This window comes from Megalobrama amblycephala, linkage group LG24 (assembly GCF_018812025.1).
Source record: "Megalobrama amblycephala isolate DHTTF-2021 linkage group LG24, ASM1881202v1, whole genome shotgun sequence".
Classification (NCBI taxonomy): Eukaryota; Metazoa; Chordata; class Actinopteri; order Cypriniformes; family Xenocyprididae; genus Megalobrama; species Megalobrama amblycephala.
Genome location: NC_063067.1, coordinates 8,797,126 through 8,812,087, shown reverse-complemented (window position 1 = coordinate 8,812,087; position 14,962 = coordinate 8,797,126). Strand labels below are relative to the sequence as shown.

Below are 14,962 nucleotides of genomic sequence, written 5' to 3'. Positions count from 1 at the left end.
TCATATTTGCATTCATGAACACATCCGATAATAGTCATGAAGACAGTCTGCTTAGCTGCATCCACTCTTCCAAACTTGTTTTCTCTAACTACTCCTCCTTTAAAAGACCACAATAAAATGTGGCTGTGACTTCAATTAAGAAACCTGAATGACAACAGAAGACTGGATACTTTTGGTCACATCTGAACAAATTTGTGCAGGAAAAAAAATGTGAAATTTAATTGTGTGTGTGGTTCAGTATTCCCTAAATTATGAGGATAAAATATCACATATGAGGCTTAAAATCCAATATAGCATATCAATTTCAATTCCAGCATGATTTTTATATTAACCCTAAACCTAGCCATCACAGAAAACGTTCTGCATTTGTACATTTTCATCACTTAGTATGATTTATGAGCTGTTTTCCTCATGGGGACCCAATGTTCCCACAAGGACATGGATTTTGGATATTGCCATCTTTATGATCTTCGATGTTATAGTTAAATACCTTCATGATATTAAAAAAAAAGATTGACTATTTTTAATAACTGCTTAACACTATGTTGTATTGTAAACACAAACAAACATGTTTCCTGAGGTAATGTGGACATTTTTCATAGTAGTAATAGGATTACATGGATTTCCATGGGAGGCGCTCCTTCTCAGTGCTCGGTGTTGAAGTCCTATGCCACAATGGCCGTGTATTAAAAAATATAGTGAGCTCTTTAGTAGTTTTGGGCATCACAGACACGCTCTGAATGAACCGAGTGATCTAGGTAGGCAGCTTAGTAGGTTTTGAAACACCGCCGATGTCTATGCAGGGACGGCTGTCTGGGCTAACAGGATCCGAGTGGGATTATTTATCTCTCGCAACCGAGCAGCACTCTCTGGGTAAGCAAACATTTGAGGTGTTATGTGGTTTCTGAGTACTAGTTAGTGACACAGCGGTCTGTTTTATTTACACTGCGAGAGATGATGCTAACGTGCTAGTTAGCCACACATGCTAATGGAGTCCAACGGCAACCGGTTAGCTACGGCTAAACGAATGATGTACTAAATAAAGATGCATTGAGCAGTTTTATTGCACCCTAGATTGTGTGTTGCACATATTTAAATATATATTTTTGTTACAGAAGGGTGGCATATGTGGTATTAATATCCCAAAATACAAATTCTGTTAGTGTGTGGATTGTCTTTGTTAGGACACCAGTTGTTGACGAATTGTATTTATTTTTACATTTATGTATTTATGAATTGTGTATTTTTGTGTATTGTGTTTTATTGTGATATACATCAAACATATCTGAGGCAACCTTGACTTTCTGTGTTGAAACGAACTGGTGATAAATGTAAACTTAAGTTATGGTAAGTGTAATTTAATGTGTTGTGGAAATATTATTTTATTTGTGTTTGTGTGAGGGCGATATTGAGCATGTTTTATACGTGCACTTTATTTCAAAGAATGTTTGTCTTCATAATCTTTCCTCAAAATGTAATAACTGACTCTGAATCGACTTTCTGAAGCCCTCTCATTTTTCAGCATCTGTCATATTGGCCATGTTTTTAATACAATACTACTTTACTACCTATGTAAATGATTTGCAGTATATACTGTATACCAGATTCTGTTTAAAAAATGAATTGGGTCATTCCGTGTCAACTCAACCAGAGGTCCCTGGCTCAAATTTTTGATTTTTTTCTGTAGAAAGACAAACATAAATAGTGATGAAAGCCAAAATATTGATTGATTAAGGGTTAGTTCACCCAAAAATGAACATTCTGTCATTTATTACTCACCCTCATGCCGTTCCACACCCGTAAGACCTTCGTTAATGTTCGGAACACAAATTAAGATATTTTAGTTGAAATCCGATGGCTCAGTGAGGCCTCCATAGGGAGCAATGACATTTCATCTCTCAAGATCCATAAAGGTACTAAAAACACATTTAAATCAGTTCATGTGAGTACAGTGGTTCAATATTAATATTATAAAGTGACGCGAATATTTTTGGTGCGCCAAAAAAAACAAAATAACGACTTATTTAGTGATGGCCGATTTCAAAACACTGCTTCATGAAGCTTCGGAGCACAAATGAATCAGTGTATCGAATCTGCTGTTCGGAGCAACAAAGTCACGTGATTTCAGCCGCTGGCAGTTTGACACGCGATCCGAATCATGATTCGATACGCTGATTCATTTATGCTCTGATTGTGCTACCCTTTAATACTTCTTGAGTTACAAGCATGCAAACTTGAGGGAAAAAAACACAAGAAGTGCTTTTTGCCATTTTTGAACTGTCAACGTTGGCATATAATGAAACAAAGATTGCTAAAGTCAACAGAATTTATACCAATATTTGTGTAAAAATAAAATAATGATGCTGCCATCTTTCTAAAGTCATTTTTACACCCCTGTAAATGTGGCTCCGAATCTCAGGTGAAAATTGTCATTTTGACCCCCGCTCTACAAAATAGTGCATTACTCAGTAAATATACATCTGTGACATTTAATATTTTAGCTTTCATCACTATTTATGTGTCTTTCTACAGAAAAAAATATAGTTTTCGAAATTTATTTGATTTGACATGGAATGTACCAATTAAATAGTAGACATTATCCCACGCTAAATGTTTCTAACATTAATCGGGCAGAGTTATGAGGTCATGTGATAACAATGTAGCGTACTACCCATAGATACTACCTATACTGTACTATAGGTGCATTCATGCCATGTCGTAATTACTGTAACTATTCTGGCTTGTAAAAAGCATTCACGTGATTGTAGAACTCGTAATTACAACTTTAGGCTTTAGAGAGATACGACTTGTAACACATGACCGCTGTACCATGCAACTACTGCAGATTTGTTTTGGAGTTAATAGTGCAAGAGAAATGTGTAAGTCCGAATCCGAGGACCTGTACAGCTCCAAGTACAGTGTCACATTTTGTCGTCTCTTATTTACGGCAATTACGACATGGCATACAATTACATACTGTTTAAAAAATAAATGAAAGTACCTCTTAAAGTATTGAATATAAGTGCATCTTGCTATTATAATTTCATCCGAATCTTATAACCCTTTTTGATTCACTTCTCTCTTTTTCAGACCAAATCCTGGCTTTTGTCAGAATTGCCAGGCATGCGGATCAGGCTGCAGGGCTCTGGCCATGCGGCCCGTCTCCTCTCCGAGCTCAACCGCTGCCGTCTGTCTCGCCTCCTGTGTGACGTCATCCTCCAGGTCGGGGGACGTTCCTTCCCGGCTCACCGTGTAGTATTAGCATGCTCTTGCACGCACTTTAACAGCCTCTTCTCCAGAGGTTCCCGCAACCAGGATGGCGTTCCCACCACCTTCTCTTTGGACTTTGTCTCCGCCGCCAATCTGGAGAAGGTGTTGACTTTCATCTACACGGGTGAGATTTTCACAGACTTGATCAATGTGGGAGTGCTTTATGAGTTGGCGGAAAGGCTCGGCGTGAAGGAGTTGGTGAGCGCTTGCCATGCCACCTTTCCTGACCTGCAGAGCTCCAGCTCTAGAGACCCGGTGGCCGATGGGGATGCGGAAAGTGATATGGCGTCCGCCAACGCAGTGGCTGCGTCCGTTTGCTCATCCTCCGCAGCATCCTGCTCCTCGCTGTCTTCTTCAGCCGCTCCCACACCTGTAACTCCATCTCCGGTTTCTCAAGGCAGGAACGGCAGGTTGAATCGCTCCCACTTGGCCACCCAGTCGCCGAAAAACGAAGACATCCAGGTACATTTGGGTTACAACCAGCAGGTGACCAACAAGTTGAGTCCTTCAGACAGTAACCATTCTACAGATGCTCTTCCTGGCCTTGTTTTGCAGCTCAAGACTGAGCAGGAGGATGAAGGAGAAAATGGAGGAAGTAACTCAGTGGACCAGCTTGTTGTTAATGGTAGCAAATCAACATTTGGGACTCAGGAACCATGTTCCATCCCCGATTCTTCAGCCCAGCTTGGAGGAGAAACCTGCGCCCCTTCGTCGTCCTCCAGTGACCCTTTGGACAGTTTGCAGCTTGGGGCTGTTACAGGACCAATCAAAGATTCCGATTTTTTTGAGGAAGATCATGCTAGAAAGAGGCACCGCCTACAGGAGGAGCATACGGAAAGTGGCGATCAGTGGCGAGCGCTTTCAGAGGACATAATCGAACTGAGCGACGAGGAGGAGCACTTCATTGTGGAGGAAGAGGATGACGAGGAATTGATGTGCATTGAGAACGGTGAAAACGGGGCATCTCTTGGCCAATTGGCATCATCGCAGCCATGCAAATCGTGCGGGATGCTGCTTCCGGTGGAAAACGGCATCATACGAACTCATGCTGAGACGCACCTCTCGGAAACGGGTTCATGTCTAGTTTGTGGAGCCTCTTTCTCGGACCGTGCTGCTGGTGTCGCACACGCCCTCACACACGTGGGCATCTTGCTCTTCTCCTGCGACGTTTGTGAGCACCAGTTCCGGACTGAGTCTGCATTGATTCACCATAGGCGTCAGTCAGCAGCCAAATGCGTCCCTCAAAATCCTGACCAACTGAACGGAGACTCCCAACGGCAAGGAGGGGAACTGCAGTGCACCATTTGTGCTAAATCCATGACAAATGATTTTAAAGTTAGTGGAGCATAAACAGTTTTTGTTTATAAGCCTTATACTGTGTCCTGATCAGGTGCAATGTGACAACTTTGAATCATTGTGCTTGTGCCTTATTCATAAATTAAAATAAAACTGAAATACACTGCCCGGCCAAAAAAAAAAAAGTTGCTGTTTGGATTTAAATAGGCAAATACTGAATGTTCACCCAAAAATGAAAATTCAGTCATTAATTCCTCACCCTCATGTCGTTCCACACCCGTAAGACCTTCATTCATCTTCAGAACACAAATTAAGATATTTTTTATAAAATCCGATGGCTCAGTGAGGCCTGCATTGCCAGCAAGATAATTAACACTGTCAGATGTCCAGAAAGCTACTAAAGACATATTTAAAACAGTTCATGTGACTACAGTGGTTCATTCTTAATGTTATGAAGCGACGAGAATACTTTTTGTGTGCCAAAAAAAACTAAATAATGACTTTATTCAACAATATCTAGTGATGGGCGATTTCAAAACACTGCTTCATGAAGCTTCGAAGCTTTACGAATCTTCTGTTTCGAATCAGTGGTTCGTAGCGTGAATCAAACTGTGAAAGTCACTTGATTTCAGTAAACAAGGCTTCGTTACATCATAAGTGTTTCAAAATTTCAATGGTTCACGTGACTTTGGCAGTTTGATACACGCTCCGAACCACTAATTCGGCCAAACAGCAAAAAATTTTGGCCAGACAGTGTATAATAATATATGATTATTAAATTAAAAAATATATATATGTATATATTTACTAAATTAACTAAAGCTAAATTGAATTAATTAAAGCTAAATAGAAATATAAAAAAATGACAAAAGCACATAAGAAAATTATTAAAACCTAAACTAAAATGAAAATGAAAATATAAAATAAAAACTAATTCAAAAATATTGATAAATACTATACTAATATATAAATAATACTAAAGTAACATGTTTTAAAAAGCTACATTTTAAAATTAAGAAATTAAAAAAAAAAAAAAAATATATATATATATATATATATATATATATATATATATACAGTACAGTCCAAAAGTTTGGAACCACTAAGATTTTTAATGTTTTTAAAAGAAGTTTCGTCTGCTCACCAAGGCTACATTTATTTAATTAAAAATACAGTAAAAAAACAGTAATATTGTGAAATATTATTACAATTTAAAATAACTGTGTACTATTTAAATATATTTCACAAAGTAATTTATTCCTGTGATGCAAAGCTGAATTTTCAGCATCATTACTCCAGTCTTCAGTGTCACATGATCCTTCAGAAATCATTCTAATATGCTGATCTGCTGCTCAAGAAACATTTAATGTGTACAATTGTACAAAATATTTGTGTACAGTATTTTTTTTCAGGATTATTTGATGAATAGAAAGTTCAAAAGAACAGTGTTTATCTGAAATCTAATCTTTTGTAACATTATAAATGTCTTTACTGCCACTTTTGATTGATTTAATGCATCCTTGCTGAATAAAAGTATTCATTTCTTTAATTTCTTTTCAAAAAATACAAATAAAAATTTTTACTGACCCCAAACTTTTGAACGGTAGTGTATAATGCTACAGAAGCTTTGTATTTCAGATAAATGCTGTTCTTTTGAACTTTCTATTCATCAAGGAATCCTGAAAAAAAAAGTACACAACTGTTTTCAACATTGAAAATAATCATAAATGTTTATTGAGCAGCAAATCAGCATATTAGAATGATTTCTGAAGGATCATGTGACACTGAAGACTGGAGTAACGATGCTGAAAATTCAGCTTTGCATCACAGGAATAAATGACTTTGTCAAATATATTTAAATAGTACACAGTTATTTTAAATTGTAATAATATTTCACAATATTACTGTTTTTTACTGTATTTTTAATTAAATAAATGTAGCCTTGGTGAGCAGACGAAACTTCTTTTAAAAACATTAAAAATCTTAGTGGTTCCAAACTTTTGGACTGTACTGTATATATATAGGGCTGTCAAACGATTAATCGCATACAAAATAAAATTTCGAGTTCGCCTAATATATGTGTCAGTAATGTGTGTAAATAATATGTATATATAAATACACACAAATTAATGTATATATTTAAGAGAAATATGTTATTTATGTACAAAAAAATGTATTTATATATAATATAACTTATATAAAAATATAAATAAATACATATACTTGTAAATATTTCTCAAATATATACATGGATGTGTTTGTATTTATATGTACATAATAATTACACACAGTACACCCACATATATTAGGCAAACTCAAACTTTTATTTTGTATGCGATTAATCGTGTTTAATCGTTTGACAGCCCTAATAAATAAATATATAAATAAATATAAAATATATATATATATAAGAGAGAGAGAGATAGATAGAAATAATCAATATGAATTTGAAATATTTAAATATATTAAAATTTCTAAATATTTATACAGTTTTTCAGTTACTCCAGTAAACAAATAAAACAGATGTCTCAAATATTAAAGTAAATATTACAGCAACCAAACTATTTAATTTTTTATTTTATTTATTATTTTTTTTTTTTTCAAATAGCATATGACCTGCCACTTTATTGTTTACATACTGCTAACTAACTTGTATGGTAAAGGAAAAAAATTACTTCAGTGAGATTTTTTTTCTTTATCAAATTTTCGTAAGATTACCTGGTAACACTTTAATGTAGGGTCCAATTCTCACTATTAACTAGTTGCATATTAGCATGCATATTACTGTTTATTAGTACTTATTAAGCACATATTAATGCCTTATTGTCCATGACCATATTCTACATCCCATAATCCTACCCAATACCTAAACTTAACAACTACCTTACTAACTATATTAATAAGCTGTAATTAGGAGTTCGAGGCAAAAGTCGTAGTTAATAGTGAGAATTGGACCCTAATCTAAAATGTGATTATTGTGTAATATTGTAATATTTTTGTTATGACTGTAGAAAGGTGATATATTTTTTTTAAATCCATTATCATTTCTTTCACTTTAGAATTCGGTTTTACTATCATTGATTTGTTTATATTAATGATTTTTTTCTTCTTCAGGCGGTCAGGGACCATGTTCAGAGCCACGCATGCCTGAGGACATTACGCTGTGGAGTATGCCAGCTGTCTCAGCCCTCTCGATGCGCCCTCCTGTGGCACACACTGACACACCTTTTTCCTATTTACACTTGTCCACAATGCGCCAACCCCTTCCTAGAGAGTGCACTGCTGGAGAGACACCTGTCTGTACACTCAGAGGAAGGAGCATCAGCGAAACAGGGCGACGGCAGTCCGGAAACCGGCGGAGAAGGCCAGGCCGAGCTGCGCTGCTTCCTGTGTCCGCAAACCTTCCCCTCAGAAACCGCGTTTCATTACCATCTCAGCGTGCATTCGAACGAGCTCCAGGGCAGCCAGGTATGGCCAGCCAAGCGCAAGGCGGACCAGCTCATCGAGTACTCCTCATCCTCCTCCTCACCTTTGGAGGCGAGCGGCTCGGGTAAAGCTGGATTCAACTTGAGTGTGGGATTCAACCTGCAGGACAAAATGGCTCACGGGGGCGTCCCGTTTCCAGCTGGACTCGTACTGAATGGCAACTCCAGTGCTGGCACGGGGCTTAGGGAAAAATTGTATCGCTGCCGGTACTGCGGCAAGCATTTCGCTCACTCGGGCGAGTTCACCTACCACCTCCGCATCCACACAGGCGAGAAGCCCTACCAGTGCAAAGTATGCCTGCGCTTTTTCCGTGGCCGATCCACCATGATCTGCCACCTAAAGACGCATTCAGGCGCCCTCATGTACCGCTGCACCGTCTGCGGACTGTTTTTCTCCACACTTAAAATGGTTTCCTCGCACATGGAGCTCCACAAAGACCAGCTGCCGCCCGATTTCAACATCGAGGAGACCTTCATGTATAACGACCACTCTAAAGAGCCCGTCCCCAACCTGGACACCTGAACAACAACGTCGCCCTCCGAATGCTCCGTCACACTGTGTGCCCACGTTTAAGTTGTTGAGGACAAGTGACCGTAGACTTAGAATGTAATGAAGTGTTTAATGTGATCGTCTTTGTGTTGGTGTCTACAGATAAATTTTTTAAAGACTGAAACTTTATTTTAAAAATGTAGTGCTGATACTTGACCACTTGATGGCAAGAGAGACTGAGCAAAGTTACACTGCCGATCAAATGTTTGGACACACCTCCTCATTTTTTATCATTTTTTTAAACAGTTTAGAATAATAATAGTCATTAAAGCTATGGAATAAAAAAATAAACATATCATAACTATCTTATATTGTAGCTTCTTCAAATATTTGCCAAGAACGTCATAAAGGTGCAGTGTTTGAACACTTTTTATTCACTATCTGGTCCAACTCGTTCATTTAAAATGACAAATTTTGAAGAAATTCATTCAGTTATTTTTGTCTTTTTCAGCCATTTAAGTAAAAGCATTTAGATCAGAACAAATTCAGCCAAATATGTCCAAACATTTGTGTTGTAGTGTTTTAATAACCAAGTCATTTTTAACGGGACGTTGTTCCAAGTGCTGATGTGCGATTACCTCCATACTCTCTTCCGGCAACTCTATCACAATAAGCTAAAGGTCTGTGGTTATTCTAAAGAAGCACAAAGTAACCTTTGTTCTTACAGGACACAAGTGCAAGTTGAGAATAAACCAAGACTTTGTTTCTATGTTTTCTGATAAATAAAGCAGTGCTCTAGGTCAAGGATATAAATAAAATGGTCCTTTTTTAAAAATAAAGGTACTTTTCTTTTACAGAATAGTTGTTATTTTTATAGTCGTGTAGTGTATCACTTGATGTAGACTAAATTAGAAATAGTTATGAGATGCAGTATCATATAGTTTGTATGTTGTGCATAAAGCAAAACACTTCAAACGTCGTTCAATCATTAGGAAAATGATGAAAAGAGAAGCGATTCAGACTGAGGTGCTAGTATATCAGCCAGTTCATACGGCAGGGTTCATCTTCACTCAGCACATAGCAGAGTATTTTGTGCAAATGGTATTGTCATGACTAAAAACAGTTCTTTTCTGAAAGCTGTGATGTTCTTCTGTACCATTTTCCCAGCAGTTATATGACTTTTTATTCAGCACATTTCTTTCTTATGTGGGACATTGTTCATTTAAATAATGTTTTTGTTCACATCAAAATCGATTTGGCACACCGGTTTAATAGATGTCATTGGTCAAACCACAAAACTGCTGGGACATTGTGGTTGTTATAGCTTTATTTGCAATGTACCACAGAAAAATACTGGCTCAAGAGAATGGCCTTATAAATTGCCTAGTTTTATCAACTACTTCTTTAATCAATCAGTTTTATTTTTAGGAAGAAAATGCATATTATCAACCGATGTTGTGATTATAAACCACAGAAATCATTGATGTTGAACATGTGATAGGGAATGTCATTTTCACATTTTATTTTCAACATGAAACAGTTGCCTTATATCACTTCAGTGTTATTTATATAATTTATATATATCAAGTGTCATGATCATAAATCTGTTCTCTTTTACTACAGCTGTACTTGTCTTCTGAATAAAAACGGTACTTACAAAACCAGTCATAAAGTCTTGTCTTTTCAACAGTGAAATTTTGATCATGTTCACAGAATTTGAAAATAAGACCATCAATGTTGAAGACCCCCTGTGGTGAAAATCAAGTTTTTATTGTTGTTTATATGTCTATGTGGTGTTTTAATGTGCTTTAAGACAAACCATGTGCAAATTCATAAGTCAACACCATTGCTGAGTATTTTCTCTTTAAAACTGCAGTAAACCAAAGACCCGCGGTTTGAAATCACTGTTTTTTTCTGACGTCACAAACTACCTTGTAACCAATCACGTCAACGTGCCGGCGGGCTTTAGCATATCATTAACTGACCGCGCAAGGAAGTCTCAAAAGACGGTTATCCCGGTATGTTTTTCTGTTGATATGAAAAAATCGGGTAGATTTTGTATGATGCATATTACGATGTTATGATGAACTATATGCCTTTCTCCAATGACGTTCTGAGTTGTTCAAAGCGTTTACTGATTGTTAAAAGGCAGCTGTCTGACTCGTGAATGTGAACATGGTTTGTGTAACATTAGCATCACATTATTAGCTGTTTGAAAAAAACGTTTAAATATGTAATTTTGGTGATCAAAGATGAGTTTTAAAGGGTTAGTTCACCCAAAAATGAAAATAATGTCATTAATTACTCACCCTCATGCCGTTCCACAGCCGTAAGACCTTCATTCATCTTCAGAACACAGTTTAAGATATTTTTGTTGAAATCCGATGGCTCAGTGAGGCCTGCATAGCCAGCAATGACATTTCCTCTCTCAAGATCCATTAATGTACTAAAAACATATTTAAATCAGTTCATGTGAGTACAGTGGTTCAATATTAATATTATAAATTGACGAGAATATTTTTGGTGCGCCCAAAAAAAAACAAAATAACAACTTATATAGTGATGGCCGATTTCAACACTGCTTCATGAAGCTTCTGAGCGTTATGAATCTTTTGTGTCGAATCATGATTCGGATCGTGTGTCAAACCGCCAAACCGCTGATTCGACACAAAAGATTCATAACGCTCAGAAGCTTCATGAAGCAGTGTTTTGAAATCGGCCATCACTAGATAAGTCGTTATTTTGTTGTTGGTTTTTTTTATGCACAAAAAATATTCTTGTAGTTTTATAATATTAATATTGAACCCCTCACATGAACTGATTTAAATATGTTTTTAGTACATTAATGGTTCTTGAGAGAGGAAGTGTCATTGCTGGCAATGCAGGCCTCACTGAGCCATCGGATTTCAACAAAAATATCTTAATTTGCGTTCTGAAGTTTAACAAAGGTCTTACGGGTGTGGAACGGCATGAGGGTGAGTAATAAATGACATTATTTTCATTTTTGGGTGAACTAACACTTTTAAGTGATAAAATTATTGACTACAGGTGATTTATATTCAAGAACCATTTCTATGGTAGAAAATAATTTTTCAGACAATGGAGCAGGACAAAATGATTTACGATTTGCTCCCCCTTTCACTCAAACATGTTCAAAAGACTTTTAAAATAAATTTTATTCAATTTTTGTGACATCACATCCATAACAATATGTACATACAAGTTGCTGAGCTCAAAAGCCATTTAAACATTGCTAGGTGTTGTGATTGAGCATATGGACAGCTAAGTGAGAGTTCTTGTCGAGCAGAACAATCAAAACAGTCTTTGTACAAACACTGGCATGTGGGTAGGCTTTTTATTACTTATCTAGGAGTTCCTAGATGTGACAATAGGAACCGGTGGAAGTAAAGGTTACGAAAGGTTGACAATATTTCCTTCCTTGCACTTTTAACAATACTGAGGTGAGAAAAACAGGAGACATTATGGTTAGTTATGGGGCAACTGACCAAAAACAACTGCCTCAACAAGGCCATTTCATTCGTAGCACATATTTTGCTTCACCAGATCGTCATTTAGGAGTTTCCCTTTTCACGCGCCAATGTCGGAGTGACTCGTGCTTGTGTTACTGAGCTTCCGCTCTTTCACCGCTGTATTGCCTGTGTTGTCGGCTACTGCGTTAGCCGGCGTGCTGGCCGGCGGTGAAGAGATGCGGCTGATCACTGCATTTATTAGATTGTTGCGGAAGCTCTTACTGAGAAAATTGTAAAGGATTGGGTTGGCGATGCAGTGAAAGAGCGACAAGCATTGCACGAGGCTAAATGAGAAGTACAGCACACCGACCGTGTTGCAGGAGAACAGGTGCGGATCCAAGTCGTCCACTGTCAACAAGAACAACACCAAATGGTAGGGTAGCCAGCAGGCCACAAAGACCAGCGAGTACAGGTGCACCAACCACACGTCCCGGCGATTCTGGATGTCCGGAGCTGAGCGGACGGCTCGGGCGATCAAGATGTTACAGGTGATGATGACGGATGCCGGCCCCAGGAATTGGAATATCAGGCAAAGAAAGGAAACGGAGACGAACCACTCCGTGTAGTACTGTTCAGGAACCATATAGCAGCCCGGTTCATCCCACTCCAACAGGTCAACATGGACGTTCTCCAGCAAGGCCAGCACAAACGACAAGAGCCAGATCCCGGCGCAGAGCAACCAGCGGCGTTTGTGCTGTGGAGGGAAGCAGGCGGGTGCATTGCGACGTGTCAGGGACAAGTATCGCTCCAGAGTCATGAAGGCCAGGAAGAGGGAGCTGCTGTAGAAGTTGATGACGTACACGAGGTGCGTGACCTTGCAAAGGAAGCGGCCCCACAGCCAAACCTTGTCCATAGTCACCTCTAGCATGAAGAAGGGCATGGTGAAGATCACCATCAAGTCGGACAAGCTCACGTTGATGACGCAGAACAGAACGCCATTCGCTGAATGCCGCCTTCGCCAGTTCACCCAAACCACCACTGTGTTCTCGGCCAACCCTACCATGAACAGCACCAGGTAAAGCAGGAAAAGAGCGATACGTCGGCCATCCTCATCTAGGTGGATGGTGCAGTCGTAGACAAACCACGGTGTGCCGTTGTAGAAGTCGTACGACGAGTTGTGTAGATCGTACGTCATGTTCTGCAGACAGAAACAACATGGAAAGAGTGTTTAAAGGTTGTTCATTTGACCTATTGTACAAGTAAAAATTGCTGCGTTGGGAAAGGGCAAGAGGGACGGATTTTAGGAAAAAATAAATGTCCGACACACAATCGTCTAAAACTGTGGCCCACAAAACATGCTGTCCTGCAGAGTTTAGCTCCAACCTTTATTGAACATACCTGTCTGTGATTCTCAAGCAATCCTAAAGACTTTGGCTAGATTTTTCAAGTAGGGTGAATTCAGGTTGATTTGGACACTTTTCCCCCGTCATCTCAATGGCAAAATGTATCCCAATCACCCTGAATTCAACCTATATTTTTAAGCTCAACCCTAAATTGGACCTTGAGGGCTAAAGTTGCCTGTCTCTGCTTTTAGAGGATTGTAGGTCAGATATTTTTCCTAAAATCTGTCCCTTTTGCCCTTTCCCAGCTCAGCAAGTCTTGACAGTGGACCTCAAGTCCCAGAGTTACCGATCCCTGTTCTAAGTCTTTTTGGCACCAAATATATCAAAGTTTTTGATCCCCAATTAGAAAATTAAAGCCAAAATATCCCAAGCAACTACATCAGGGATCAATGCTAATCAAATACCTAAAAGACAGAGGGATAGGAGACCTACCTTGCTATGTAGTTATTGCAGATGAGGCTCTCAGGGTCAAACCCTCTGTAGAAGCAGTCCTGGAGAAATTTAACCGGAGGCTTTGCTTGACTGGAATGTTGTGTGGAATCTAGCCATACATTGGCTTGTGGGGCAAAATAAGCTCTTCCCTCTCACGCGCCTGTTTGCTCCACCGTCACACTGACAGGACATCCTCACAGGACAGGAGGGGGTTGAATCTGACAGGAAGGACTCCAAGAATCTCTTGATTGCAGATAGTATCATCCATATAACCCGGAGAGAATGTTTGTTTTTCTGTGAGTATTGGTCTAAACAAAGTGTGGAGCCAAGATGGAATTAAAGTGGTTGCAGGAGGGAGTGGCGCAACAACAAAATAAGGATTATGCACAAGCCCCAGGGTGTATATGTTACACGCTACCCAAAGCACACCAAATCTGTACTAATGAGCAGGCACATGATACTCTTATTGGTAGCTAAACACATTATGAATTCTGCCTCAATGATGTGTAATAAACAAACATGCAACTTTTGAATGCAAGTTTTGAATGAGGCCTGCAAATGTGTTTGGAGCGAGAATCACTGTTTTAAACAATTTCAGTACATCTCTTGCATTTTTTTTTCTCAATAACCAAAATTTAACATATTATTAAGTAGTATTTTTAAACAAAGTGGTTACTGTATGTATATAGAAATAGCATTTGCATGGTTGTTCACGTCTAAATGAGCTCAGTCTAATTTTATGAACAAAAAGTTCCCTTTTATTTATGATTATGAAATATTTAGTTGCTTGCAGAAGGGTGTCTTTTCACAAATAAATAAATAAATAAATAAATAAGAAACCTTTTTATTTTTTTAATTTCCAAATTGCTGCACAATCAACTGTGAACTTTTTACGTGTGTGTGGATTGACTACTTTGCTCTTATCTGAACATTAGTTAAATCTGTTGGGGCCCTAGGGCTTCTGGATGTTTTTTTTCTCTCCACAGTTTTTTCCAGACAATCTTTTCACACTTCTGAAAGTCTAAAAGGGGGAAAAAAATATTTAGCTGGTTTGTGCTTGACATGCTGAAAAAACACAGCCCCCAGCAGAACAATAGCAGGAAATGCTTTCGTGGT

At 38.4% G+C, this 14,962-nt stretch overlaps 2 protein-coding genes across 3 annotated transcripts; one reads left to right on the top strand and one right to left on the bottom strand.

Annotated features, from left to right (window-relative positions):
• The first annotated feature begins 582 nt into the window (after positions 1–582).
• On the top strand, positions 583–10,205 carry LOC125260023 (zinc finger and BTB domain-containing protein 39). 2 transcript variants are annotated; one of them, XM_048178131.1, is made up of 4 exons: positions 583–873; positions 3,091–3,732; positions 3,826–4,605; positions 7,681–10,205. In XM_048178131.1, exons 2-4 carry the CDS (start codon positions 3,124–3,126, stop codon positions 8,572–8,574), a joined length of 2,283 nt encoding a protein of 760 aa, XP_048034088.1. In that variant the 5' UTR covers positions 583–873; positions 3,091–3,123; the 3' UTR covers positions 8,575–10,205. The 2 variants fall into 2 exon arrangements, with proteins under 2 accessions (XP_048034088.1, XP_048034087.1); XM_048178130.1 differs by having other exon boundaries at positions 584–873; positions 3,091–4,605.
• A 1,494-nt stretch (positions 10,206–11,699) lies between these two features.
• On the bottom strand, positions 11,700–14,382 carry gpr182 (G protein-coupled receptor 182). The gene is made up of 2 exons (XM_048179021.1): positions 13,847–14,382; positions 11,700–13,209 (listed from the first exon to the last, which is right to left on the bottom strand). Exon 2 carries the CDS (start codon positions 13,204–13,206, stop codon positions 12,130–12,132), a length of 1,077 nt encoding a protein of 358 aa, XP_048034978.1. The 5' UTR covers positions 13,207–13,209; positions 13,847–14,382; the 3' UTR covers positions 11,700–12,129.
• Positions 14,383–14,962: the final 580 nt, after the last annotated feature.

Bases quoted from the DNA above. Each gene is read 5' to 3' on its own strand.
- LOC125260023 (XM_048178130.1), top strand. From the start codon at position 3,124: ATGCGGATCAGGCTGCAGGGCTCTGGCCATGCGGCCCGTCTCCTCTCC. The intron at 4,606-7,680 runs GTTAGTGGAGCA...TTTCTTCTTCAG, and splicing joins CCATGACAAATGATTTTAAA to GCGGTCAGGGACCATGTTCA.
- gpr182 (XM_048179021.1), bottom strand. From the start codon at position 13,206: ATGACGTACGATCTACACAACTCGTCGTACGACTTCTACAACGGCACA.